General features: G+C 48.0%; 9 protein-coding genes and 1 non-coding gene across 11 annotated transcripts; 4 read left to right on the top strand and 6 right to left on the bottom strand.

Annotated features, from left to right (window-relative positions):
• Positions 1 to 11: 11 nt before the first annotated feature.
• Positions 12 to 4,696, bottom strand: BDBG_03364 (M-phase inducer tyrosine phosphatase). The gene is made up of 5 exons (XM_002626154.2): positions 3,065 to 4,696; positions 2,904 to 2,971; positions 2,623 to 2,842; positions 1,820 to 2,548; positions 12 to 1,744 (listed from the first exon to the last, which is right to left on the bottom strand). Exons 1-5 carry the CDS (start codon positions 3,316 to 3,318, stop codon positions 1,375 to 1,377), a joined length of 1,641 nt encoding a protein of 546 aa, XP_002626200.1. The 5' UTR covers positions 3,319 to 4,696; the 3' UTR covers positions 12 to 1,374.
• On the top strand, positions 3,685 to 3,958 carry BDBG_16800 (uncharacterized protein; the record flags this gene model as incomplete). Its single annotated transcript, XM_031724681.1, has 1 exon — positions 3,685 to 3,958. The coding sequence occupies one exon, from the start codon at positions 3,685 to 3,687 to the stop codon at positions 3,880 to 3,882; it is 198 nt and encodes a 65-aa protein (XP_031577691.1). The 3' UTR covers positions 3,883 to 3,958.
• Positions 4,081 to 10,661, top strand: BDBG_03365 (the record flags this gene model as incomplete). 2 transcript variants are annotated; one of them, XM_031721219.1, is made up of 2 exons in its annotated part: positions 4,081 to 7,607; positions 7,700 to 10,661. In XM_031721219.1, the coding sequence occupies one exon, from the start codon at positions 4,081 to 4,083 to the stop codon at positions 4,453 to 4,455; it is 375 nt and encodes a 124-aa protein (XP_031577692.1). In that variant the 3' UTR covers positions 4,456 to 7,607; positions 7,700 to 10,661. The 2 variants fall into 2 exon arrangements, with proteins under 2 accessions (XP_031577692.1, XP_002626201.1); XM_002626155.2 differs by having other exon boundaries at positions 4,081 to 10,661.
• On the bottom strand, positions 7,688 to 12,478 carry BDBG_03367 (uncharacterized protein). The gene has a single exon (XM_031721220.1). It carries the CDS (start codon positions 9,503 to 9,505, stop codon positions 8,204 to 8,206), a length of 1,302 nt encoding a protein of 433 aa, XP_031577693.1. The 5' UTR covers positions 9,506 to 12,478; the 3' UTR covers positions 7,688 to 8,203.
• On the top strand, positions 10,688 to 12,500 carry BDBG_03368 (tartrate dehydrogenase). The gene is made up of 3 exons (XM_031721221.1): positions 10,688 to 11,673; positions 11,808 to 11,955; positions 12,045 to 12,500. Exons 1-3 carry the CDS (start codon positions 11,272 to 11,274, stop codon positions 12,149 to 12,151), a joined length of 657 nt encoding a protein of 218 aa, XP_031577694.1. The 5' UTR covers positions 10,688 to 11,271; the 3' UTR covers positions 12,152 to 12,500.
• A 30-nt stretch (positions 12,501 to 12,530) lies between these two features.
• Positions 12,531 to 12,604, bottom strand: BDBG_16801. The gene has a single exon. It is a non-coding gene; the product is annotated as a tRNA-Asn (tRNA).
• On the bottom strand, positions 12,534 to 14,321 carry BDBG_03369 (toxin biosynthesis ketoreductase). The gene has a single exon (XM_002626159.2). The coding sequence runs from the start codon at positions 13,887 to 13,889 to the stop codon at positions 13,056 to 13,058; it is 834 nt and encodes a 277-aa protein (XP_002626205.1). The 5' UTR covers positions 13,890 to 14,321; the 3' UTR covers positions 12,534 to 13,055.
• Positions 14,322 to 14,603: 282 nt separating this feature from the next.
• Positions 14,604 to 14,858, bottom strand: BDBG_03370 (glycerol-3-phosphate phosphatase; the record flags this gene model as incomplete). Its single annotated transcript, XM_031721222.1, has 1 exon — positions 14,604 to 14,858. The coding sequence occupies one exon, from the start codon at positions 14,856 to 14,858 to the stop codon at positions 14,604 to 14,606; it is 255 nt and encodes an 84-aa protein (XP_031577695.1).
• Positions 14,859 to 16,642: 1,784 nt separating this feature from the next.
• On the bottom strand, positions 16,643 to 17,953 carry BDBG_03371 (pyroglutamyl peptidase type I; the record flags this gene model as incomplete). The annotated part of the gene is made up of 2 exons (XM_002626161.1): positions 16,643 to 17,674; positions 17,843 to 17,953. 2 exons carry the CDS (start codon positions 17,951 to 17,953, stop codon positions 16,643 to 16,645), a joined length of 1,143 nt encoding a protein of 380 aa, XP_002626207.1.
• A 6,102-nt stretch (positions 17,954 to 24,055) lies between these two features.
• Positions 24,056 to 26,423, top strand: BDBG_03372 (uncharacterized protein). Its single transcript, XM_031721223.1, has 2 exons — positions 24,056 to 25,160; positions 25,216 to 26,423. The coding sequence occupies exons 1-2, from the start codon at positions 24,089 to 24,091 to the stop codon at positions 26,367 to 26,369; spliced, it is 2,226 nt and encodes a 741-aa protein (XP_031577696.1). The 5' UTR covers positions 24,056 to 24,088; the 3' UTR covers positions 26,370 to 26,423.
• The last annotated feature ends 253 nt before the right edge of the window (positions 26,424 to 26,676 follow it).

Below are 26,676 nucleotides of genomic sequence, written 5' to 3' on the forward strand. Positions count from 1 at the left end.
CTGTTAATAATTTATAAATCTTTTTTTTTTTCATTTTCATTTGATTTTCTAAAGGTATTGTAATATTTTTTTAAGAGATGGAAAAGGAAAAGGAGGAAAAGGAAAAGGAAGAAAAGGAAAAAGGCAAGGGACATCCCCGGAACGCTCCAACCCGCCAGTGGTAGTCCATAGTCTGTCAGAACACCATTCTTCCACCTCGCACATTCTTCAATAATTCAGTCACTGTTTTCTAATATCCCCTCCACACATCCTGATGATTGAGGGCGCGGGCAAGTGCGCAGCCATAAAATCAAACGAATGGAAACCTCTCCATCTTCCATTTCAGGCAAAAACAACATGATGGAGCCCAGCCAATCATAATCAGGTTCCTCAGTACCGCCCCGGTTTGATTCAAAAATGTCTGATCTTTTCGCTTTTCACCGGATTATACGCATCATCGGTGAGAAAAAATGGTCGCAAAGAGCAGTAGGCAACACGCGATAGTTAAAGGCCGGTAGAGTTAAGAACCATTTCGAAGAAGGTAATGGTTAGAATAAGGGCCTTGGTCAAACAGGAAAATTGAGGTAGGTATTATGGTCGAGAAATATAACGTAATTGAGGAGTGTTGAAGTCGAGCAAGCAATTTCGGAGAAGCAAACCCAGGACAGAACAAAACATAGGAAAAGTTTTTTTTCAGCAAGTCGAAGAAATCGGATATGCTTCTGTAGCAGAGAAGATTCCGGGATCGGTGGAGGATGGATGGATAGGCAAGTGTCTCAATTTGTTCCTCGCGCGTGTGGGTCGCGCTTAGATATGCAGATGCAAACATAAGAAATAAAGTTCGATGCGGATGAAAGTGGTTAAAGTATGTCATATCGTAAAAGCTGTTTTTGTCGAAACTTGAAAGGAAATGTATAGGCCGATGGCGGCGAGGTAATAACTAAACCACTCATTATGAGTGAGATATCGCACAATGTGGATGGATAAGGTATCGAATAATTAGTAGTGGAGGCTCAAGGCTGGCTAAGCCAATAACTGTAATTCTCCCAAGTATCCTATAAGGGGTAAATGTTTTCGTTGTCCACCGCAAATTATTCTATTAGAATAAAAGAGTTTGCTTGGTCGACCTCGACGGTGGCGGCATGGTCAAAAGAATGATAAGGTAGGTCTCACAAGTATATTAGCCATTTCGTCTTGTTCGAAAGCTGTTGAGATGTCAAAAAACGTCGGCGCGGGGGGGTGAGATTGAAAGGATAAATTGAAGTGGTCCAAGATTCAAAACGCGGGTGTTGGCAGTGAAACACCATTGAAACAGGAGAGGAAAAAAGGTAGCAGGCAAACGTAACTCCATCAAGCGTTTAGCGCCATAATTCAGGGATCATTAAGAGAAAGATGTCAGTAACTGAACATGCGCCGTCCAGGCAAACGTCCAGGTTCCGGGATTTCCAGGGACAGGTTGCGGTCACCACCAGTATTCCGGCAGCGCCCAGTAGGGCTGTCCTCCATTTGGGCGGAATGCTGCCCGAAGGCAAATGTCTGGGCTCTGGCAAGCTTCGACCGTTGTTTTACTTTTCCGAGACCCCGTTCGCAGGCAAAAGCGTGCTCCTTTGCGGCCATCTCGACATAGTTTTGTGGAATGCAGAGAGTGCGGTGCACGGAAAAGAAAGCACTGTAACCACCATCCAGGATGTACATTTCGGGGTATGTGAGTTTGGGGTATTCGTCGATATTGACCGCACGATCTTTGTGCCGAATATACTTGGCCCTAAATCGATAATGTGTAAGAATGAGACGACGTAAAAGGATGTTAAAACGTGGAGCAAGGGAGTTCCAGACTCACATAATAGGGGCACGGTGGGCAGAATACTCGCAATGAAACACCAGCATGGTGTTTGGCTTCATGCCCTCGGAGAACAACTTTGAGGCGAGATGGTCCTTGTCATTGTAATTGACAGCACCATTGATATGGCCACCTTCATATTCGTACTCAAATCTGCAGTCAATAATGATTATGTCATTATATTTATCGTTATACTTCCCATCAAGAATATCAACTAGAACAGCACTCTCAATTCGGGGGAGACTGTCAGGTTGATCTTCGGGGATAAAGTGAGGTAAATGTAGGGTAGGTGTCTCTTCCATGTCGCTTAAAGATTGGATATTCACACTGGAGTCGTCGTCTTGATTCATTACATCGTCAGGATGTTCAAACATGCTGAGCGATCTTCTACACTGTTTCCTAGGTCGAGCAAAAGGATTAGAACCCTTACGCACGGCACCATGCCCTGGAGAACCGTTTCCACGAGATTGTCCGAGAGAACCTGAAAAGGGAGCTCGTGGGCGAGGCGGTCCCATGTGTTCATTTGCAACGTTGGCCCGCGAGGCCGGCCTTTCCGGTGACCCCTCAAATATCTCAGACAATGAAAGCGATGTTGACGTAGAGAGCTTACTGCTTCCATTTCCGAATTTCACCAACGGTTGAGAATGGCCCCCTGCTGGACTTTTAGAGATACCACCATGAGTTTTGGTCCGCATTAATGAAGGGCGAAGGAAAGCAGAACGTTTACGTCTAGAAGGATATGAGTATACGGAAGTAGAAAGAATTGCTCTCCGTATAACACGGCGGGGGAATACGGCACTTACTCTGGTGGAACATTGTGATGAAAAGGCTCTATTGGTGAATCTTGCAGGGGACTAGGCATGTAGATATTTGGCTTCAGGTTGGAGAGATCAGTCGTGGGAGACTCCAAGTCACTGTCCGATTGGTGAGAGTATGGCAATTTGTGCGGCAGGGGGGACATGTCCATCATATCAACAGATATTGCTGGTGAAGATGATGGTAGAGGGGGCGTTGTCATAGTATCTAGTTGCTGTTAGCTTCACTGGTGTGTTCTTCGGCTGGGTGACAAAGATGGCGTATATACCTCGACCATTTTCCGGACCAAATAAATTCGCTGAAAACAGCGATCTCCGGGGCGTTACTAGTTGAGGACTGCAGCCCAAGTTAGCAACAAACCTAGGAAAGAAAATGGCGAGAAGGAAAAGAAGGGATTAACTGGTAATATTCCGCTCGCGATGTACGTACCTCTGGTCAATGTGGAAGTTCTGCGAAAGATCAGCAGCTAGACTGGCCGTAGGAGAAGATCCTCCAACGGGCTTCACACTGAAGTAGTCTGGATTCCCTTTCTTCTTGGAGAGTTCCTTAAAATTGAAGCTGTTCGGGCCAAAATTCCGCACCGCAGGGAACGATGTGAATGAAGTAGCTGCTTCTGCTCGAAAACAATGTCCGAAAAGCATAGAGGGTGGCTGCATAGCAGCAAGAGGAGACGAATGTTCCATAGCCAGCTCTTTAGCTCCGCAAAACGAGTATTATTCTATCACCTTATATTTTTTCCTCCGCTCAATAAACCAGTACACACAACCCTAGCCAGTTCCAGCTCGAGCGTAGGATTGTCCACGAGGGGAGGTAGGGAGGACGGAGGGAGGAATGGAGAAATGGTAGCAGTCAAGCAAAAGTCAATTGGCCTTGAAATGCAGATCTGCAGGCACATCCAATGCACTCGGCAAGACGTAGACCCCTCCTCAAGCTGGTTTTTCAGCTGTCTCAACTTTTCGTCCGAAAAAAACGAGCTATGCCCACCGCAATGACTTCGAGATCCGAGCCACCTAGGAAGACAGGCGTTAGATGCCGAATTCCAGATTAAAATGACATCGTTCAAAGTCAAGAGTGAGCAAGGTAAATTGGTTGTAAGGCGTTGTGAGGAGGGAGATCGAAAGCAGGAGCAGAACCGTGCAGCTGCAGCAGAGAGCAGAGGGACGACGGGGGGGAAGACCGTCGACAAGGTTGTAACGGGGGGCGGGGAAACGAGAAGAGGACTCCTGGACTGGGGAGAAGAAGAGTGAGCACAGAAGAGGAGGAGGAGAAGGAAGAAGGAAGAGGAAGAGGAAGAGGAAAAGAAGAAGAGGAAGAAGAGAGGAAGAAAGCGGAATCGTGGGTTGGGTTGGGGATAGTTTGAAGCTGGCGGCTGAACGTGTTGCAATGGGCAACGGTACGCCGGAGTGGGGAGGGGGAAGTCTTTGCAGGTCCCGCGCCCGCCAACAATGCGTGGCGTGGTACTTCTAGGTACATGGCCAGCCTTAACCAGCGTTGCCTCAAACCTCCTTCCCCTTGACCTCGCAGCAAGGCCTGACAAAGCGAGGCGGATCCAGGTACTGGAACCTAGGATGCAGGCTTCAAGCTGGACTGGGAAAGGTACCGGTACATCGGACACCTTCAGCTTCCCTGATCCCAGCAGTCTCTCCGCTGTTGCTGGCTTGGTCTGCTCCGTATCTCTTCGTTCTACGCTGCGACTGGCCCGCCTGGCTGTTCTCCTTACCGCCCAGTCCAATAAACTACTGCATAGTCTTTACCGGAACCTTGCTAGTAGCTTCTTCCTACTATCGTCCTCACTGGAAGAGCCGCGATCTGGTTGCTGAAGCGATGGCATGACGTGCAGCCCCAGGAGGAATTTCTTGCCAAAACGACAACGCATTCATGCACGGGAAATTTTTGAAAAACTCACACAAAGCAAAGCTGGATGGAGGTAAACAAACCCCGTTTCCTCCTTTAGAGAGGCGTTATTAACAAGGAAATAATCTACTTTGGCATTCCTATGATTAAAAATTACACGCTGGAGAAGAGCGGGAGAAGAAAAATAAGCGCAGAGATGATTCAGAAACTGAGGGTTCCGGAAGCACTTCCTGGTTCGTGTCGATGTAGAAGAGAGCATTCCAGGCTTACGATGAATAACTACGCAGTATATCATGAAACAATAAAACAAGGATATCATTCTACATCAAGCTTGGTTTTACATCACCACCTCCACCTACCCTGGCTAACTATACTTAGCACATCACTCCGCTAGAAAGCGAGTTGGTTATTCCAATTGCGCCAATATGCCAACATTGCTGTGGAGAGCATTGACTGTGTGTCTGTCTACCCGCGGATCGTCAACCATGTCTCTTTGCTCAAGGTTAGAAGCAAACAATATCTGCGTTCATCTCCAAATCTTATTTTTGCAATCAAATGGATGGAGATCTACAGTTGCCCTTTCATCGGAATAGCCCCCATGGTAAAAGAGAGGAAACCTGAGATTCTTCCCATCATCTGCCTTGCTTCAAGTTGCTTGACGATCCCATGCCGTGCGCCTCTTCCCTGGTCACTAAAAAACGCTTCAGCTCTTCATGGCGCAAGCGTCGGCCGTGGGTATTTATCCGAAAACAGGGAGACAGGGAGACACGGAGACAAAGACAAGGATGTTGCTATGGAAAATAGCTCTCTTTAACCAGATATTTAGCGTATCAACAGCCACGATACTTCGGAGAGAGACTCCAATTCAGCCAGCCTGCACTGATGGATCCTGGTCTCACGATCCACTTACGTGTACCAATCCTCCTGTCTCGACTCTCAAGCAGGAGCTTTGGCTTCAGCGTTAGCCAAAAATGATCCTGTTAGTTCTTTTTCGTAACAAGGCCTGCAACAAGAAGGCAAATAACACCGCACGCAACCACAAACTGGGGTTCTACTCTGTATTCTATTGTGCCATGGCCCTCGGTGCCACCCCTTACTGACACCACCGGAAGCACCCGCCATTGAGACCGAATCCGCAAGGCTCTGAATGAGATTAAATATTAACCGAGAGAGGAAATGCGAGCATCCAATCAGCGGTAGCTAGCTAGCCCGCGCAGAATTCTTCCTTCGGTCACCACGACACAGCAAGAATGATCATTGACTGTATTCGCTCTAGCTAGCCCTTTAATAGTATCGTACAGTCTTTGTCGCTGAACTTGATTCTCTGTTCAGGCTTGGAATCATTAAATGCAGCAGTGGGGTCACTCTGTTTATTTCTCTAGCCCATGTTGATGTCATGAGATTCGCGGGTCAGCCCTTCTCGTCCCTTCCCCTCCTTTCTCCTTGGGCTTCTGCTCTGGGTGTCAATGGACACAGCAGATGCGGGCATTTGCTCCTCATCTCCCTCTTCTAAACCAACCATGTCGTACCAACGCAACGCCAACAAGCAAATCACATTCCCTAAAATAGCAAAAGAAAAGAAAAGAAAAAGGGACGAAAAGGATTCGCGATGTTACTCTCCCGTCGGCGTTTCCGTCCCAGCTGACTCGCATGTTCATCAATCACATCAATCAACCCCATCTCCAACCGCCCATCCATCACTTCCAGCCTGATGGCGTGCGGCGGCACTTATTAGTTTACTTTCGCGATATTCTGGCGCCAGGTTAACCAACCCCGCACCGTTGCTTCCTTCGGCCTTGTTTCAGTTTCTCGTGTCCGTGGGGCATGAACTATTATTATTATTATTTAATATTTCTTCCTTCTCGTCACTGTTGTCAGCCATGCCCACGGTTCCACGCAGCGCCGCGGCCCGCGTCTTGCCAAGAGGTAAACAATGCGGGTGAGCCACGAAATCCCGTGACACACCAGAAGATTTAGCCCTAGTCCTAAAATGGGAACTGGGAACGGCAAACTCAGCGCTAGCTCATGAATTCAATCAAAAGGAAATTGTTTGCCAGTATCAGGAATGGACCGAAAGAGATTGAGAAAACATATCCCAGGCAGAAGAAAAGGTTGGGACGCAAAGAGAACGACAGAGTTGAAATTCTTAGCATATTTTTTGCTTGCTGTCGTTCTCCGATCAGATATCGCTGACCGGGCGACTATTTCGATAGTCCATCGACTAGCGAAACGAACTCAATTTACAGCGTGTACAGCGAGTATCTTTTTCTCCGGACCGGATCTACCCTTGGGTGGATTCTTTTTTTTTTTTTTTTCTCCTTCATTCGCCTCTCCTGAGGACCTGTATTCATGCGCATGCACTCTGGGGCGCCTATCTTCTAGAAGCCAATAGTTTGTGTTCGCCGGGAAATTGAGAGCTTTACTCATTGAAGCAAGGCGTGGGTGGCACGTCGTTGTCATGGTGAACGGGAAAAATTTTTCCTCAGCAAAGATGCTAATTGAACAACCCAAAATCCTTCCGTGGTTACACGTTCGTGGTTACATGTTCCCTGACATTCACCTCAACAATTTCGGCGATGATTAAAGGCCGGAGAAAGCCTCGGAGTGGCTCCACTTCTTTGCTATGCTGACTCTTGTCTTCAGACGACTGAGACGAGACGTCTGGGTATCGTGAAGATAAAATGCTCTGGGATTGGCGCACATGTTGCTTGGCCCGACATGCAGCTGCATATTGTACTCCGCTTATTGTGTGCCATGTTACCCTGATATGAATACTTACTTATTCCGGTATCTGACCAAGAGCTTTGCTCGTTCATTCTTGAAACGGTGTTTTTATTCCATCACTTCTCTTCGTTGTTTTCCAAGCATAGCTGCTCGTTCTTTCATAGTGTCCTCCCTTGAGGACATAAGAATACTCTCACGTTTTCCCGTCTCCAGCTTCAACAAACATAGATGAGCTTTTCATCAGCTGGCTTGGAACAAATAACTCGATTTGGAAGTCTAAAAATAAGGATATATCTATCGCATATTATTGACAATTATTTTCTACGAAAACCCAATATTTAGGTCCCCACGCTGACTTTTTGGAGTGGTGTTGAATAACATCATTTAGTTGCTTGTATGCGAATGGGGCAAGCTACAATTCTATTGACAATATATATTACTATATAAGGGTTTATGAACGCTACTAATTAAATATAACTATTCAAGCACGTGAGCGCGCCTCTCCAGAAATTTTCTTGCGGTGTACTTCGACAAATCGGGGGTCGGACAACCCAGCATACAGCAAACCTATCACCGTCACGGTCGTTTAGGACTCTCGTCTGAGATGAAAAATAGTTTCGAGAGTCCCCTCCCTCTCTTCTCTCTGGCTACGGATAGCTGCCACATGTGCTTTGCATCTCGTCATCATGGGCCATGTCGATAAGGGAAATTCCCAGGGATGAGTGATCAAGAAACGCTTGGAGACTGCCTTAAATGTTCAGACCTCATCCAGCAGCCATTCATTCAACTTCATCCCAAGTTGTCTAGCATTGTTTGCCGGTTGCTTTCCTTCGTTGGGATCAGGAAATGATACTTACAACGGCAGATGCGGGACGATTTGACAAGCCACCCGGAGTTATCATTGCCCCATTTTTATTAGAACCGTCTCAATTCGGATTTTTCAGATTTTAATCTAAGGTTTAGGCATTGGTCTCTGTTTTTTATAACAGGTCAAAACGCGCAGACTGTCACGAACGTGCCAGCGGTTGTTGAAGGATACCTCCCATCCCTAAAAACCAAATCCTCATTATCCAACCAGTCAACCTGGCCATCGACCGTCTCCGTATCGCCCGTCCGACAATCCATCGCCACAAGATCAAACGGGTAAACATGATACAAAACCGTGGCCTTAAGATTAGGCATCTGCCTCGCCGCCATATTCGCCCCTCCAATCATCTGGTTTATCAACACATCCCTCCTGCAATGTGTACCAGCTGAACACAGCTTCGCAGACTTTGCGCTCATCACCCTCTTCAATGGGTCATACAGGCTCAGATGGAACACAAAATCCTTCCGAGCCGTCGTATACTGATTATCATTCTTACTACCAACGCCAAAAACCTCTGGGCAGATCTTATGCATCCTCACTCTCAACCGCTGCAGGTACGGCACATACCTCCCTATAAGCGGGCAGATATGCTCATTTTCCGAAGGATGTCTTCCCTCAGCACAATCCGCACCCGCCTCCATAAACGCCGATCCGCATGTATCCAACTCCAGAACCCTCAATCGATCCGCCGGGATACTTCTGCACATAAGCGCAACCGCATCCGCGTGTAGATAACTCTTCATGTGCTCGAACAGATGCGCCTGCACGATGCCGTGCGAGTTTGATTCTCCTTCGGCCTGGAATCGGAATCGGGTCAACGTCTTCAGTGTGCCCAGCCAACTGGAAAGACGGGTCATATCCGCCCTTGTCCTTCCGACCCAGTCAGCGAGGATCTTGAATCGTTCCGGGATGGCCTGCTGCGTCTCAGGGTCGATCAGAGTAGACCATCCTGAGTAACCGGTCAGGCGGATGGAGAGGCTTGTTGTCTGCGTTGGCGTGGGCGTAGTGCACTCATTCACGGGAGATAATTCCGAATCTGATTTCGTTTCTGCTCGTGTACTTGTAACTCCCTGGTGTTGATGTTGATATTGAGATTCATGGTCCGGTATATCATTCCCAGGTGCAGTCATTTCTAGCTGCTGCAGCGCGAGGAATTTCTTCAAGCCGGTCGCTGAGAGTTTCACATCTTCCATCAGGACTGTTGATGCAATGCTGTGCCAGTATTTGCATATGAGTAACATGTCTAGGTTGTTGGCCCTGAGCTCGTCGGCGCCAACATATTGGAGAATTTCGAGGAGGATCTCCGGGGGGAGAGTCGTTAGATAGCCCCTATCTTCCCCAACGCCGCTGCTCGAGTTGAGGGTGAGGCGAGTGTAGTCATGGTAGTCGTCATCGTTGACGCTGACCTCGTCTCTCGCTAGCATGGTTCGGCGGATAATGATGTTTCCTATCTCGGCCCAATATATTTCCTATTTATTCCCTTGCGGAGTTGGCACTTTCGGCCCAAGTTTTGTGCGGGTGGTTTGACGTAGGGCTAAGTAATAGCAGTAAGGAGAGGGGAATGTTGTTTTCTTTCTACCATTCAATGCAAATATATAAATAACTAAAGCGGGAAGTGAAAGTCATACGAATAAGACAAGCACAAAAGAGACGGGAGAGATGCTGAATGATGATATACTGGAAAATGAAACTGACAGAAGAGTATGATTGAAGGGGAGGATTAAATATCAATATAACAACCAAAAAAAAAAGTTTTTAAGCAACAGCTAACCTCTACCCGCCTTGCAAGACGTAGGATTATTATCCGGGATTTCAGCTCCGGCTCTAGGTACGGATCGAGGCATGTTTAAGGAATTACTCAACACCTCAGCCATCAATCCCAAGCCAAGCAACAAAAAAGCGTAGACGTCCGAGGAAGGTGTTGGTGGGCCCTTTGTTGCATCCAGCAGACGAAATCACGCCGGCGCTGAAATTCAGTTGCGTTTAAAGATTTTTCTATATATAAAACCCTCCCCCCTCCCCCACTTGCCCCCCTTGGCAGCCTGTTCGCCGCTGGGTGGAGCGGTTTCAAGATTTTCAGAAACATACCGAGCCGACTGCTGACCTGCAAATCACCCGCTCACGTCATCGGCATCCTGCTCTTTTCTTTGAGGCCCGTGTGAAGGCCCGGATAGCAAACACCATTGCGATCATGTGATGGCTTGAGTGCTGATTTCAACGGTGGATTTTCTGTGTTAAAGAGGGAATATGGGGTAGCACAGGGGGAGGGGGGACTGAAATGATATTTTCATGGGTGGTGGATGGGCCAGGTAAGTTCTCAGCAGGACAGGTTGGTTTAGGTGGATAGTTGTTCAAGCTTTATTATTTAGTGGAAGATGGGGAGAGACAAGGCGCTCTCCTCCTGGTCTCGGCCTTTTTAAATATCTATATAAGATCAGCTGTGAATAGTTAAATGACTAGATGTCTGAGAGTAATGTTCTACTCTTCGTCATAGCCAAAGTCGCTTTTTCACACAATATAGTATAGTGGACCAGATATATATAAAGATGTTTCGTTTCGGTCAGTGGACCGGCAGCTTACAGAGTAACTTTCAGATATGTGAAATCCTGAGAATGATGGATGCGGTTGGCAGCAAATCTCCGCTCTCGGCTATTCAACCGGGGGCTTCCCTGCTTGATACAGCCGGGATCGATCGCTATGAAGATGGAATAGACGCATCCTAAATACACCCGAAGCATTTTTTTCCTTATCCTCCTGGATGTCCGACTGCCGCGTTGTTCTCTGCAGCATTGGTCCCCGGCAAGGTGTACAAGCTGGTGATTATAACCATCTACCTATCACCGAATAAACAGAGGAGAAGAAGAGAGGCAAAAAAATGAGAAACCATGTCTTCCTCAAAACCAGCGAATGATGGCGCCGCGCTCCCGTGTTACAAAATAGCAGCTATACGTGGGGACGGCATTGGGCCTGAGGTGATAGAAGCTGGTAACTATCAAAGTGCTGAAGAAACTAACCGCGTGGCTTGGATACTTTTGAACTGGCCTTCGAGAACTTTGAGTGGAGCAGTGCGTATTACAAGAAACACGGCAGATATCTCTCCCATTTCATCTTCTACCTTCCTCTGGTTCTCGTTTGTGAACACTCCAGACGTACCAGATCATATCTCCCTCTAAGGTCTTCGACTAGCAATATGCCAACCAGGGTCTTTCACGGCATCCAATCGCCGCTCCATCTCGACTGGGTGATCGTCCGTGAGAACTCTGAAGGGGAGTATGCGGGTCACGGTGGGCGCAGCTACGCCGGCAAGCCGTGGGAGGTAGCCACGGATATATCCATCTTTACCCGCCATGGCGTGGAACGGATCATGAAATTTGCATTTGAGGCTGCGCGGAGTCGGGCGAAGAAGCACATCACTGTCGCCACGAAGAGCAACGCGCAGAGAAATGGGTTGGTGGTGTGGGATGAAATTGCGGCGGCGGAGGTCGCAGCGCAATTTCCCGATGTGACGTGTGATAAGATGCTGGTGGACGCCATGACGGCGAGAGTGGTGCTGACTCCTGAGAGTTTGGATACCATTGTTCCGACCAATTTGGTATGTCGGTTTACCTTCCCCTTTCTTTTAAGCGGGAAGAGATGGACTCGTAGGGTCCCGAGCTGGGTGCGTGGTTTTTCATTATTTGATGTGAAGTTTGACATGCCTAATCCTCTACCCCCCACGCCCCCTAGCACGCCGGTATCCTGTCCGATCTTGCATCAGCTCTTGCAGGATCAATTGGCATCGCTCCCACGAGTAACCTTGATCCCACGCGCGAGAACCCATCCATGTTCGAGCCGGTTCATGGGTCCGCTTTCGATATAGCCGGAAAGGATCTTGGTATGTCCATTTTTGGTTACTTCCCCCAATGTGATGTTATTCTATACCGGCTGACAGGAAGAAATATATTCATTTCACAACATAAATAGCCAATCCCATAGCTACTTTTTGGACAGTAGCTGAAATGCTCTCTTGGCTGGGACAAAAAGGAGCTGCGGCTGAGCTGCTAGAGTGCGTGGAATCCGTCTGCAAGTAGGGGATTGTGGCAGTGGATTTGGGTGGCAACAACAGCACAGCTCGGAGTCAGTACCTAAACTGTCTAAGTGCTTTTTTATTTACTCCGGTTCCTAGAAGGGAGAGGGTTTGATATGAGGATAACAAAGGACGAGGGGTTTGTAGAACAAACAACGTGCGAGTTTTCAAGGGTATTTGACAAAGGAAGTATTCGTTCACGAAACACGAATTTGGTCCCAGCCATTGCCCTGGTCAGAACTGACTACTGATGTTGATGTATATGGTATATTTCCACAATTGAAGATAGAAAATCCACTCCTGCTCAGCTGAGACCTTGAGCCAGTTCTAGAGAAGAAAAAAATAAAAAAAAAAAAAAAAAAAAAAAAAACTACGAAAAGACTCGTCCCTGGGAAGGCTCGAACTTCCAACCTCTCGATTAACAGTCGAACGCGCTAACCAATTGCGCCACAGAGACTTGTTGATGTCATCCGGACCCGGCGAAGGCGAATATCCGTCGTATAGTTATTAATCAGAGTATCGTATCGAGATAGATAGTCACTTTTATTAGCCCTAACTCACGAACCCACTTCCGTATAAAAGGAATTAAGGAACGACTACAGCAACCACGCACCGAACAGGTCCCTAATTCTTACGCTCGGAAACATCGCTTTTTGTAGAGAGCAGCCAGGTCTACTCCACTATACGGAGTACAATCTCATATGCCTGATATCTACATGTACGTTTACGGCAAATGAGCCTTTCTGCCCTATGTTCAATATCGAACCTGAGCAACAAAACATGTTGTTTTCCCTCCACCTCCCATAACACCAGTAAAAAGAAAGACAACTTTCCCTATTCGTGCTCTCCCCCGTCATATCGTGTCATATTTATATATTTGCCCCTTCCATCCCTCGCACCTCTCGGCATCACCATGCCAGCTCCATCCTAGACCCTGTAATCCCCGTAATGAACTTCCCTCCATCGTTCTTCCTCGTCGCCCCATCCACAACTTTTACAAGCCCCTGGATCGACTTGTCCAGATTAACCATAATCCCAGCCTCCACCATCTCCTTATAATTCACCCCCCACTCACCCGCAGCCTCAACTCCCATGTCCGTCGACACCCAGCCCGGATGAACCACAACACTCACTAGCCCCTCACCGTCTCCCTCCTTGCCAACAATCTGCTCATGCAAGCTCTTCGTAGCCCAATTCATGGCCACCTTGCTCATAGCATACGCGGAGCCGACGAGCGACTCCATGGTCCCGATCGAAGCTACAGAGGATGAAATCATGATGAACTTTTTCGGGCCCTCTGCCGCCCTTAGAAGCGGCCACAGGGCCTGAAACACCATCAGCGGCGCGATTGTGTTGGTCTGGAAGCACGTGCGCAGATCCGCGGCGGTGATGGAGAGCGTGGGCACCATGGGCGTTTTCATGGCAGCGGCGAGGATGAGGGTGTTGATGTGCGGTACGTTCTCTGTACCGGCAAGAACTAGCTCGCGAATTTTGTCGGGCGAATCTGTGATGGTTGGGTCGGAGAAGTCGAGCTCGACCGTATAGAGGATGCTGTTCGCGCCTCTGGTTTCTACAGTAGTAGAGGTAGCTTCACGAAGCATGCTGGCGCCAGCGCTGTTGCGTACCATGCCTATGACTGTGGTGTTAGGGCGGGAGAGATAGGTCTTCACAAGCCCCAGGCCGATGCCCCTATTGGCGCCGGTGATGGCATAGACGGTGTTGGTATGGGCGTTTGAGGACATCTTTAATATGGGGATACTCTTTTTTCCTTTCGTTAAGGTAGGGTTTGAAGCGGGATAAGCTGTTAAATGGGCGATGTTGAATGGGGGGCCTGAGGAGAAGAAGAGGGAAAGTTGGGACCTGCACTTCCATTTTTATAATAGTTGGCATAGGCGGACAGATTGCATCCAAGTTGGTAGGGGCTGTGTGCCCGCTGCACATCCAATTGTGAGGGGCAAGTCTCCGAGACGTGTTGTCTGCGTCATTTTTGATATGAATGCGTTGTTGGCTTCAACTAAGTGCGGTACCTACTCATAGTAAACTCCCCCGGCCGGATGTACGAGGCGTTGCTCCGTCCGGATATGAAGTCGTCCGAGTTCTACGCCCTACAGTTTTCCCAGAATGCATGATAAAGTTTGCAAAAAGCAAAAAACGAAAAAAAAAGGGCTCGACATTTTCCTCTCCTTGGAGAATACTACATGTACTAGATGACATCCTGGTGCTAAAGAGCCCCTAATTTACAGTTAAGTTCTAGGCACAAACATGGAATGTGCGTAGTTCTAGTTAATTGGCTAATTCATTCTCGACCAGATCGTTTCTGAACTCAAGAACGACCTTATCACCCTCTCCATTCCAACAACAACCACGCTGTTCAAGTCTTTCACTATCCAATCCGACCCTGGCAGTCTGATCTGCTCGGCAGTATGTGCTAGAAACCACGCCCATAACCTTGCAGGCTAGTCTGCCGCCTTCCCAGCTGTGATACCAGCAGGGGTATCCTCGAAGACAAAGCACGTCTTTGTGTCTTTTGCTTCAAGTCCCAACGACTGGCGTCCCATAAGGGCATCCTCCGCAAGAACCATGTGCTTCGGTTTGGGGAGACCCAACACTTTGAGCCAGCCAGTTACAAGACCAGTCGTTCCGCTCGTAACGATCGCCCAAGGGGCTAACTGGGCCTCAGCTTGATTCAGGGGGGCTTTTGCGCCGGGCATTTCCTGGGCGTCAGACCCGTACTTCACGGGGAGAGCTGCCTCCAAGGATTTCAAAACACAGGCGCCCTCCTACGAACCTTCAACGGCCACTCTGGTGCAGTGTGGGCGGGCGGTGGGCTTCTCTCCAGACGGAAAAACAGTCATATCTGCTTCTTCTGAGGACAGACAATTATTCTCTGGGATCGAGAGACAGAAGAGGCCATTTGGACCGAGTTAGAGCCGCCGTCTTCTCGCCAGACGGCAAAATGGCAGTATCTACATCCGAGGATAGGACGGTTAAACTGTGGCGCTCCGCCACGGAAGAGCTATTGCAGACACTAAAGGTGACATCTTGGCCGCGTCAGGGCGGTTACGTCCTCGCTGGATAATATGTCAGTTGCGTCTGGATCTGTAGATCGGACTATTCGGCCCTGGGACTACCGCACAGGGGGGAAGCTCTGCATCTCCCTCAAGGAGCATTCCAATGGAGATGGGCAGTGTCCTTTTCACATGCCGGCAAACTGATCCTCTCTGCATCTGCAGACAGGGTCATTATTAAAGTCTGGGATCACCCCACGGGCGCTTTTTTGCAGACTGTCGAACATTGTTCGCCTGCCGGTAAGCTCTAGGGGAGGGGAGAGGATAGCTCTGTCAAATAATATGGCCATTTTGATAGAGTCGAAATGGCGTGGTATGCTATACTCTTGAGCGGCAATTCCGGCATATAAATATCAATCGACCCTTTTCACTCCTCAACGATGCGGAATGCCGCCCGTTGCGCTTATTTTGGTGCACGTATGTGCGGAGGCAGTTGGAGAGGGAGGGGTGGTGATCAGGTCGAGTGTGGATGAAGTTGTATAGATGGAGTCATTAGTTATATATCTAACTTTCTACATGAGCTTTTGCATCTTTGACCCTGGCTGTTCAGACAACTGTTGATGGGCCATGACGTGTGTGTGCCGTCCCTGGGGGGACTTCAGTGATTTACTTACTGCGAACAAAATCTTTGCTCACTCCATGATGAGGGATTGTTGCTCCTTATCGATTTTTGGCTTGGGAGGCTGTGGTTTCACCCGCAGTCCTTTTTTTTTTATTTTTTTTTTTATTCATATTTGCAAATCTTTGTTGACTTGTTGTTATTTACAGCTATATACCCCAGTTGAATACTTTGTATCTGTTAATATGAGATACAGTGTACAGTACAAGGAGGAATATACTCCATATATACTAATTAAAACCGGGCTTTCGTAATTCATTCTCATATGATTTTTTTTAGCAGTTCGTTCTCTGTTCCTCTTGAAGCTGCTTTCTGCTATTATACAGCCATCTCGCTCTTTTCAATTTTACGCATCTCCTCTCAATGGTTATACGGAGTACTTCAATTGATTTAAAGCTACTAAAAACGTGTCACCGGTGTTTTCATTCATACCCCATTCATTCACTACGTCATCGTTATAGAAATCGTCAAACTTAGTTGTTTGAAGCTCCGTACGGAGTACAGGATGTATGTACAATTATTGTATCTTCAAAATTAGCTAACCAGGCAAGAGTGCTATGCTAGAGATATCTTAAAAAGAAGCTATTATCATCATCACATCATCACATTAAGAAGTGGCCCCATACGTACAGTACAAGCGAAGAAACGACACGACACGACACGACACGACACGACATGACACGACAGGGCGGGAGAATAGTTTATTTGACTCAATCCCCCTTTCCAACCCCCCCAATCCCCCCAATTTCACTTCAATACCCCCCCCCCCCCCCCTTCCCCTTCTTTTTTTTTTCTCTAAAACCTTCATTCAAACAACCCAGCAAGCCACCAAACACCTCACCAGCCCCACCGCAACGTCCCTCCCTAGATGGATGCCCTCCTCGTCCGTCCGTCCAGGCACATGCAGGAACACGACGCTCCGATTGCGCCGTTCCTTGTACGCATGCGCCAGGCTGGTATAGTAGATGAACTCGCATAGATAGCGGCCGGCATCGTCGGAGAGGCGCACGTCAGCTCCGCGCGGGGCGAAGGATTTCCAGGCGTTGAGGAAGCGGGCGTCTGGCGGGGAGGGGGAGGTGGGCGTGTGGGAGGCGGTGGTGGTTATGGTTGTTGTGATTGTGCTAAGGGGGGGGGTTGTGGCTGCTGGGGCTTCGGTTTGTGGTTGTTTGGTGGGCTGGTCTGGTGCTGGTGACGGTGATGATGATGATGATGATGGAGGGGGGGAAGTCGTTGTCGTCGTTGTCGTGGTGGTTGTGGTTGTCATGGCGTTGGCGTTGGCGTTGGCGGCGGGTATTGTGATGGTAGTGTCAGTAACGACAGTAGCTGATATCCCCCTGGTGGTGTAGACCGTGGTAGACGACTTTCTCTGCGTAGCAGCACTTCCATCACCCTCACCCACCGCCTCGCCGCCCCTGGTCTCCTCATCATCACCATCAGCATCACCAGGCATAGTGCGTGGACCCGGCCTAAGCACCTCCGGCAAACCCGCCGCTTTCCAGACAGCCTCACCATCCTCGAAGCCCAGGCGCCCCTCTACGTCTGTGTAGTTGTACCCGTCGCGGCGGGCCAGGGTTTCCACGGCGTAATAGTCCCGCGTGGACGCCATACCGATGTGGATGACGAAGTCCGGTGGGCGGCCGTCATGGTCGTTCTTGAAGGCATCTATTATGGCGGGGATGGCGGAACGGACGGCGGAGTAGGAGACACGGATTGGGGCGGGGTGAGTGTGGATGAGGATACGGCGCGGAGGGGAGGTGGGGGTGGTTTGTGGGAGAGTGATTATTTTTGGAAGGGCGGAGGTGATTAGATAGGAGGGGTTTAGAGGGTTAGATTTGAAGGGCTGTTAAGTTGATAGGTGTTGGTTGTTGGTTAGCTGGGTGCTCTTTATTGGTGTGTAAGTCTGTCTTATCCATCCACTACTTGCCCAGACTGGTACGGCATTGGGATGGAGAGGGGTCCAGGAAGGAGATGTGATAGGATTGGATAAGTTTGATAAACTTCCACATACACCAAAGCCAGTAACTAGCACATGGATGTCCTGAACGGACTCCTTGATCACAACGAGGCTATCGCGGAGCTGTTCTCGCTCGTCGGACACCGAGGGGCCAAAATCACCCATGCTGGCTGTGGATGTCGGTAGGCTGTGGAAACAAAAAGCGATTGATACCAGGATGCAGCAGTCAGGCTCCTGTGCGAGAGATGGAGATGGTACGAAGTGAATAGCGATGGCAGGCAGCTCTCTCTCTAGAGGTTGGAGTTGAGGCAGCTTTATATCGATTGTAACTTTTAGTTGTGAGTTGGCGCCTTTAACTAACATAACTAGTTAACTAGTTAACTAGTTAGTTAACTATCTTATCTTATCTAAGCGGACGCCAACTTCTTCCCCGCATTTTCATGTTCAACAGCAAAAAGAACAACAACTCACTCAGTGCAAGCTAGCTAGGGGTGGTGTAACTATCTCTACAAGCTTCCAACCGTCTAGACCAACCCAGATATTTAAACAGCCGCCCCTGTCCATGCCGGTATTAGAGATAGATGTGTGGAGAAAATAACACCCTCTGATATCCGACGGGGTCCTACTACTTTATTTGCCCCCACAACGCGATAAAAACCGAGGAGAATAGTATGTCTCAAAAGAAAGAGACAGATATTCCGCTGAGGGACTCTTCGCAACACCCTCGCTGCCGGTTGAACCCAGCCGTTTGGTCGTTTTCCGATATGATTGGAGAGAGTCAAATAACAACGCTCAGATCTCGTTCTCATTCAGCGCATTCAGCCAGTGGATGGCGGGGTAACTTAACTAGGCCAGCTAGTTTATCTCTCGGACCCCGTCAATAAAAATGCTATCCCAGACTTTGGCGCCAGCCAAGTTCATTAATTAATAATAAAAAACAAAAAGGCAAGCAAGTTGAAGCGAAAGGCATTCTTACGGGTAACTTATTGTGCAAAAAAAATAAAAATAAAAATACAAATACAAATAAAAATAAAAATCCTTGTTTGTCAAGAGTCATTTTTCTTCCTCTCTGCCCACAGCTCCAGATGTCCCTCTCTGTTCTGTCGGCTCTAACGGATTGAGGATTGATTCATCCGTTTGTGCTATTGGAGCCGACCAAGAGTCATTCTCATTTCTCTAGAGGAACGGGTCCGATTGGCCGCGGTTAGAGCGGGGGAAGAGCCGGGATATTGATTTCACGAACGAATGTGAGGAAGATAAACTACACAGGATGGATTCCCCTTGGTGGTGCACCTACTTCTTGGTGTCCAGGCGATAAAAATCCCTCCCCCTCCCCCCTTCATGCATTCCCGGAAGGAAGCTTGACGCTGATCTTCTAGCCCTCTAACTCACTACCAACCAACAAGGACAAGGACAAGGACAAGGACAAGGACAAGGACATAGGACGGCAGCAGCAGCAACAGCGGCGGGGACGGGGACGGCAAACGGAAACGGCCACAACATTGATGCTGGCGAACAGGTTGAACGCTTGGCTGGCAGGTTTTGTTCCAAGCGGCCGGAAAACAAGACCTACTGCGTAGTCTTGTTTCTTTTCCCTCTTCGTTGTCTTGCGGAGGTTTATGCATATAGCTAACGGGCGTGTTTACATTGTTAAAAACGTGCGGCAAATACCAGTGCGGATATCTTTACAGAAATGTGAAGGGGGGAAGAAAAGAAGAAGAAGAAGAAAAAGAAGAACAAGATTGATTGCTGTCCCTATTTTCAATTTTTGTTTAGTCGTGTTATTTATTTATTATACTCCTGGATGCTACCAGAGAGACACATCCACAGAACCACTGAGATAACCAAGTAGTTAGTTACACCTTTGTAGCTGGCTCTCTTCTCAAACAGATATTTAGTTATAACTTAGTTACAAACTAGTCAGTCAGCCAAGTTTTCAAGCCCTCTTAACACACACAGACACACTTTCTTCTCTCTCTCAACTTTCAAACTTGTGTGAACCTGCAAACCAGATCCAAGTTTCAGAAAAGAACATGAGACGACCCGAATAGTTAGTTCCACAGTTGTCAAACAACGTCATTAACTTTCCCCCTTCTACCAAAGGAAAAACTCCCTGGCACGCGCGTGTTTCAGCTGTTGTGGATAACTAACTAACTATTCGTTTCACATTCTTTTTTTTTTTTCGTTTTATTTCATACAAAAAACGGCTTGCTCACCAACCATACGCTGGTACAGCATATAGATCGAAGTACTTGTACAGTGCCTATGCGAAACCAAGCTGGGCCTGCAAAACGTAACCAGGTAGGTAGGGTATATCTATCCAGGTAAATAATTAGGTAGCTAGCTAGCCCAGCTCAGCTCAGCTACGTGTTTCGAGTGTTTTCAAAGACCAGCACAGCACAGCACAGCACAGCGTAGGCATGGCACAGGTTCAAAACATGGCAACGGGAAAACGTTGCGGAAAAGTCTCGCTTGCCAACACAGCCTTGATGATCTTGGAAGTTGCCCTCTCTCAGAGCTCTGTACATGTACAATGTCATGTACATACATGCGTACTGTAAGACAGGATATGTGTTGTTGCTGTGCAGCAGGGCGTTGGGCGTGTTGAGAGTTTAGATAGGTGGTTGGAGGTAGTTATGGAGCCGAGGAAATAATGCTGGAGGGAATGAGCTGTTTTTCATTTTTTTTTTTTATATTTTATTTTTTTATACGCTGATATGTCTGCACCTGCATATGCATTTCTTGCTAGCTCTATATAACTATAACTATCTTACTAGAGACATTAAAAGTTCTCTTTCGAATATCCAAGAGAGATAGAATCCAAATTAGTTATTGTACTGTAACTAGTTACGGAGTATCTTTTTCTCACATCATCACATCATCACTCACATCAATCAATCCCTCTCACTCACTCCAACTTCTTACCCAGCTTCAATTATTCCACTCACCTGAAACATGAAACATAAAACACACACTCTCTCTCTCCCTCTCCCTCATCGCCTCACAAGAACTGTGGGGGGGGAGAGAGGGGAACATACCACAAATGATACCATACCTACTCCGTACAGTACATACACAGTACCGTGTAATCATACACGTAATAATATAACCACGAACGCGCGCCAGAAATACCCGACGCGCATTTTTCGCGCGTCGGATCGCGCTAACCAGCCAATCATCAATAGCTACAGTAGTTAGCTACCTACAATGGCCGCGTCGTTTTTCGCGTTCGCAAGCAAGGGCGGGCGAGAGTGGATCCCATCCAGCCCCGATTTTAGCGCCCTGCGAACTACGGCTGCAAACTAAAGCCCGACCTACGGGGTTGATGGAAGGAGGAAGGAGGGAGGAGAGGAGAGAGGACATCTGGCCTATATTTAGGTCTCCGATGGCTATTTCACGGGTTATGATGATGGGGTAGTTAATTAAATGATGTATTTTATTTTTGATATTTCTACTCTCACCCGTGGTGATGGATTTGTGTTGGTTGCTCCCCCCCGGGCTTCGGCTTCTTGGTTGGTTCAGCACAATGGGAATAATGGGGCTTTCGGCACCTGCAGCAATTGTGTCTAAGCAGAGTACAGTACTCCGTTAAGCTTTCGCACCGTTTGTTGGCTGGTATGTATGTATGTATGTATGTATGTATGTATGTGTGTATGTATAGTATGTATGCACTTCGTTATGGGGCTTGAGGAGTTTAGCGATGCGGCTTGCATCTACGGTATAACATATATGGTAAGGAACGCGGAACATAGAGAGACTGGAGGTAGTTCACAGACAAAGTACTCCCGTACTCCGTAATCAATCAAAGCATGCCGAGCTAGCTTCCATATTACCTGTTGTTGTTGTTGCGAGTAGGAAGGCCTAGGTCTAGAAGGAGTCAAATGACTTGCTTGATATGGGGATGCAGGGAATGAAGGAGGAGAGTTTGGGTAGTTAGCGGGGGAAGAGAATGATGAGCTCGACATTTGTTGGGCATAAAGAATACCTGCTCAATTCAATAATAATAATAATAATAATAATAATAATAATAATAATAATAATAATAATAATAATAATAATAATAATAATAATAATAATAATAATAATAATAATAATAATAATAGACACTTTTGTAAACCCAATTCCCAGATATTCAATAATACAGAGTTCGCCGTATGCATGGCAGACGTGTGTTACTCCGTAGAGTGTATATAACTAGGTTACTTTACCTGTTCCCGAGTCTCGGGTCTTGCGCATCATCCGCATCGCATCCAAATCCAAGAGAGCCCAGGAGAGCCCAGGAGAGCCCAAGAACTCGCTCCCAGGGGACGAGGCGGGCAAAATCCCACACAGTCCCCGGCCCAGTCGCTGAGATTGATTCCTCACTTCAATACCCTCATTACCCCCCGAATACCCCCAATTACCTCCCATTACCTCCATTACCTCCAATTACCTCCAATTACCTCCATATTACTTCCAATACCTCCCATTTACCTCTCCCATTAACCTCCCCATTGCTTGTCACCACCATCACCCATCCCATCACATGTTCTGTTCTGCTATTCCCATCCCATCCCATCCCATCCCAAGCTGCCAACTGCTGCAACAACGCCCCCTTTTTCTTCTCCCTGAGCTTTCTTCTTCTCCTTCTTCTCCTTCTTCTTTTTCTTCCTTCACACCTCAAAGATCCTGTTTTGGCTCCGTTTTTGGTTTCCCCCTCGCGCTGTCTATCGCAAAGTGACCCCCCCCCCCCCCCTAGCCACATTCTAATACTATTCACATTGGGCATACAATACCAACTACGCTTTCTTTCCTACCCTTGGGGCAGATTAGGGGCCCTCCAAAAAAGGGGCCTCTAAAAACCTTCTTTCGGCCCTTTCCCGCGCAAAGGCCTAATCGAGAAATCATGTCACATAAATTGATCATGGAGTAAAAAAAATCAAAGTTGAAACTTCTGGAGTCCCCCCGGCCTTTTTCCTCAATGAAAAAGTTGTTGGATATACACCTTTATACTACCCTCTCCTTTTTCTCCCTCCCTCCCTTTTTTTTTCCCTCCCTCCCTTTTTTTTTTTTTCTCCCGCGGAATCCCGGAGCCCCCTCCCCATCCCAAGGGGGACTCGCCCGGCCAGGCCGTGAAAAAAGGATCTTTTCTTCTTCCATTCTTTTAACCGGTTCCACCCCACCCCCCCCCCCCCCCGGCTCTTTTACCCGCCATTGCTCGACTCCTCTCTTCTCCTCCCTCTTGATCGCATATCGCCATCTTGCGCAAGGTTGGCTTCTACTCATTACTATTCCCTTGCGGCCTGGACAATCTAATTTTTGGCCGTCACTTTGCCAATTGACCCGGCCTGACTTAAACAGGCCCGCTGCTGCTGCTGCTGCTGGTGGTGGTTAGGTCCAAGCGCTGCGATATTGGAGCCACCGATTCGCTTTGGAAAAAAAAGAAGAAAAGAAAATCAAGCGCTCCTTTTTGGAACTGTCAATAAACCTCCAGCGCTTCCCATATATCAGGAACACTCTTCGCGATACTCTTCTTTTCGTCCTAACGAACCTTTTTGGGGTTTTCTCGCTTTGTCGCCGCCATCCACGATGCTCTCCAACTACTACTACTCCTAATCAACACAACACATCCGGGTCCCGACCTGGCCGCCTTTTCGTCCCGTAATAACACACACAAAGTCCCCGTTTCGAATGACCTGAACCAGTCAGCCCTCTGGAATAAAACCCTGTCTTGATCCTTATCTCCCAGCTTGAGGGGCCCCTTATTATTACGATATCCACGACTCCCCAGATTGGCGACACTGCAGAATCGATATTTCTTATTAATTAACACGACCAGACGTTTCTTTTTCTTTTGTTCAACCATAATCCATTGCCATTGCCATTGCCATTACCGTTCCGTCTTTGGCCGTATTTCGAACCCGGGAAGCCCACCTGGATATTTTTCTTCCCCTTTTTTTTAACTTGTGCTGAGCAATGTACATGTACAATTGAATTGAAGCCTTGCGACTTCTCGACCCCCACACCTTTATCGACGACCGCACTTCAGCATCTTTATATTAATCGTATCTTTTGCTATTTTGAGATGTGCATGGATTGAAAAAACGAGAACCACGAAATAACGCGACTACGATTTGAACTTTTGGGCGACCATATTCACTACTACTTTCGTTGAATAAGAATCTTTTTTATTCTGTCTATCCATTCAGCAATCGATTACCGATACATTCACGGTTTGTTTAGACGTCCATCGTCCTGGGGGAAAAAAACCTAAATAGATAAACAAGATTTTAAAAAAAAAATTCAAAAAAGCTACAAACCATGCCCTACAGACAGCCAGGGTTGTCCCGAACCCTACCTAAGGACTTCACGTTTTACACTGGCAATGAGCAAGCACGACCAAGGACTCCAGAGCAACATACCAAGGAGCTGACCATGCCGCCGCCACCTTCTCACCATTCTTCCTGCCGTTTCCGCAGACCTCGACTCACCATGGAAAACCAGCGCGAACTTTTCTGCTCACCAGATATTCCGTTGCCGTCAATCGAGCTATCTCACGATGCTTCGGCCTCTGTAGCGGACATTTTCGACATGGCTGCCCCTCAACTTATAACTGATAATGCGCTACAAGTCCCCCCTAGAGGTAGGGTCGATCCCAGAACGCCTCCAGCTCAAATCAGGGGTACCCCCGTTGACGAAAGGCCTTGCTGGACTTATGGCGATGCTGATCCCATACAACGACCATCATCTGCTTGTTCCAATTTCTCGGATTCTTCTGCTGCGTCGTCGACATCCTATATCTCGCACCCGTCTATGGGGGAAAGCTGTACGAGCCCTGAAAGCGAAATCCAGGACCCTTTCCTCTCGTATCCCATCACTAGTGACGCCAAACAAGAACCAGAGACTCCTTCCAAGCCAAGTAATGTGCAGGAGAAACCTGGCAGAATAGCAACAACTGGACCGAAATGGACTGCTGAGATGGACAACCATCTGTGGAATTCGTATCAGATATATCTGCAAGACCCCAGAATCACCCCGTTCAAAATGGTTCCGGGGAGCGTGCCGCCTTTGGGAGTCTCCCATCGTGTTGCTCGTGAAGCCAGGAAAGCTTGGTTCAGGTCAAAAAATAGACAGAAGAATGGTGGCCCTTCAACCGTAACCTCAGCCTCTGTTCCTGTTATACATGCGGAAGACGTTTGTGGGGATGGAAATAAACAACGAGCAACCGACGATTCTGCGATACGAAGTGGAAGTACGACGCCAACTGCCAGTACCGCAGCTCCCAAGCCAACCTGGCCTAGGTCGGACTCCTCTACTAGAAGACGCTTAAAGGAGCTCTGCAAACGGAAATTTTCAATCGCGCCCCATTATCAACGACTGCTTCAATCTCGTAGTCCGTCTCCTTTCATGGAAACGTTCCAGATCGACTGCTAGGACTCCTTACATAGGGGTATCTCATAGAAGAGCTGCCTCTTTCGCGACTCGAGATCTTGGAGTATCGTTGGTGTCCAGCTCTCTGCCAACTCAGGTCGCGGAATTGGGACCTCCAGTGAACGATCTGGTCGGTAACAGCTCAGAAAATGATTGGTTTAATAACATTTCAGGTGAACACGAACTACCACCCCTGAGCTCTCAAAATCGCCACAGTGACCCATCATCATCGCTCGACCACTACTACCACAGCAAAACAACCCGCGCCCTTTCCAACCCAATCCCTCGCCTCGGATCTCCATTTATGTACCATACCTGGGGTCCTGGCAGCTCCCGTCGCCGTCTCCGTTCCGTCACACCAGCCAGCCAGTGCGAGACAATCCACACAGCCAGCTTAAAAACCCGATCGCCGGGCGCCCGCATTGACCCGCTCGGGAACGCTCACAAGCGGCGAGCCCTGCACCAGTTGGAAGACGAGTTGGACTCGAGCGGTGGCAGTCTCCAACGTCCCTTCCCAGATCTCATCCGGCAACCTAGATACAATGATATTATTGGCCAGAGGCGCATTCGCGTGCGGAACAGAGGTGTCACGACGGGCGCAATTGGTGGTTCAAGAGGACGATTGGATCAGCTTTTCAACCCTCCAGCTCCATTTTCGGCGTTTTCTGGGACTTCTTCTACTTCGATTTATACTGCTACGGATACGGCTGCGGCGACAACGGTTACGACTGGTGCTAGAGAAGGCGCCAGTGACAGACAAGAAGCACAGAAACAGGATAATAATATTAATCATAATATTAGTACTATTGACCACCATTTGCGACTGGGCGATGATATTAAGCGTCTCGGCTCCCCGTTCCACTCTGACCCTTTCACCAAGTACTTTAACAAAAGACGTCATATGCCATCCCACTCCCCCCGTCATGCACCCTCGCTCTCCGATCCATTTATCTCAACTTCCTTCGCCAACATGCTCTCTGCTACCGCCAGGGAACGAGAACGTTACCATCCCATGTCGATGTCGAATTATCAGGAACCGCCCAGTGAGAGCACTATGACCACTCCCCGCGCGTACTACGACACAGACAAGGAAGGGAAGGAAGGCGTGGGTGCTGGTGTAGCGGATGGCGAGGTAGTGAAACTTGATACGCCTAACACGCCGTTCTCATAGCGCCTCCTTTTCCATTCCTTTTCCGAATCTCCCCATGCGCGCTAGAAAAATTCATCTTCGATTCAGTGGACATTTTGTTTTATGAAAAAAAAAAAGATGCTTTTTTTTACTGCTCTTCTGTACGAAAACGATGACGACAATACGACAACGACTATGAAAACGACAATGACAACGAAAACGAAAACAAAGGAGTCTATACATAAAGACATAAATCTCTTTTTATGAATTTTTTTTCATGACCGGCGACGACTTGTGAAAAAAATCATGTGAATGCACATTTCCTTATCTTTGTTCTCTATCTTTTCTC

The sequence above is a fragment of the Blastomyces gilchristii genome, assembly GCF_000003855.2.
Source record: "Blastomyces gilchristii SLH14081 genomic scaffold supercont1.5, whole genome shotgun sequence".
NCBI lineage: Eukaryota > Fungi > Ascomycota > Eurotiomycetes > Onygenales > Ajellomycetaceae > Blastomyces > Blastomyces gilchristii.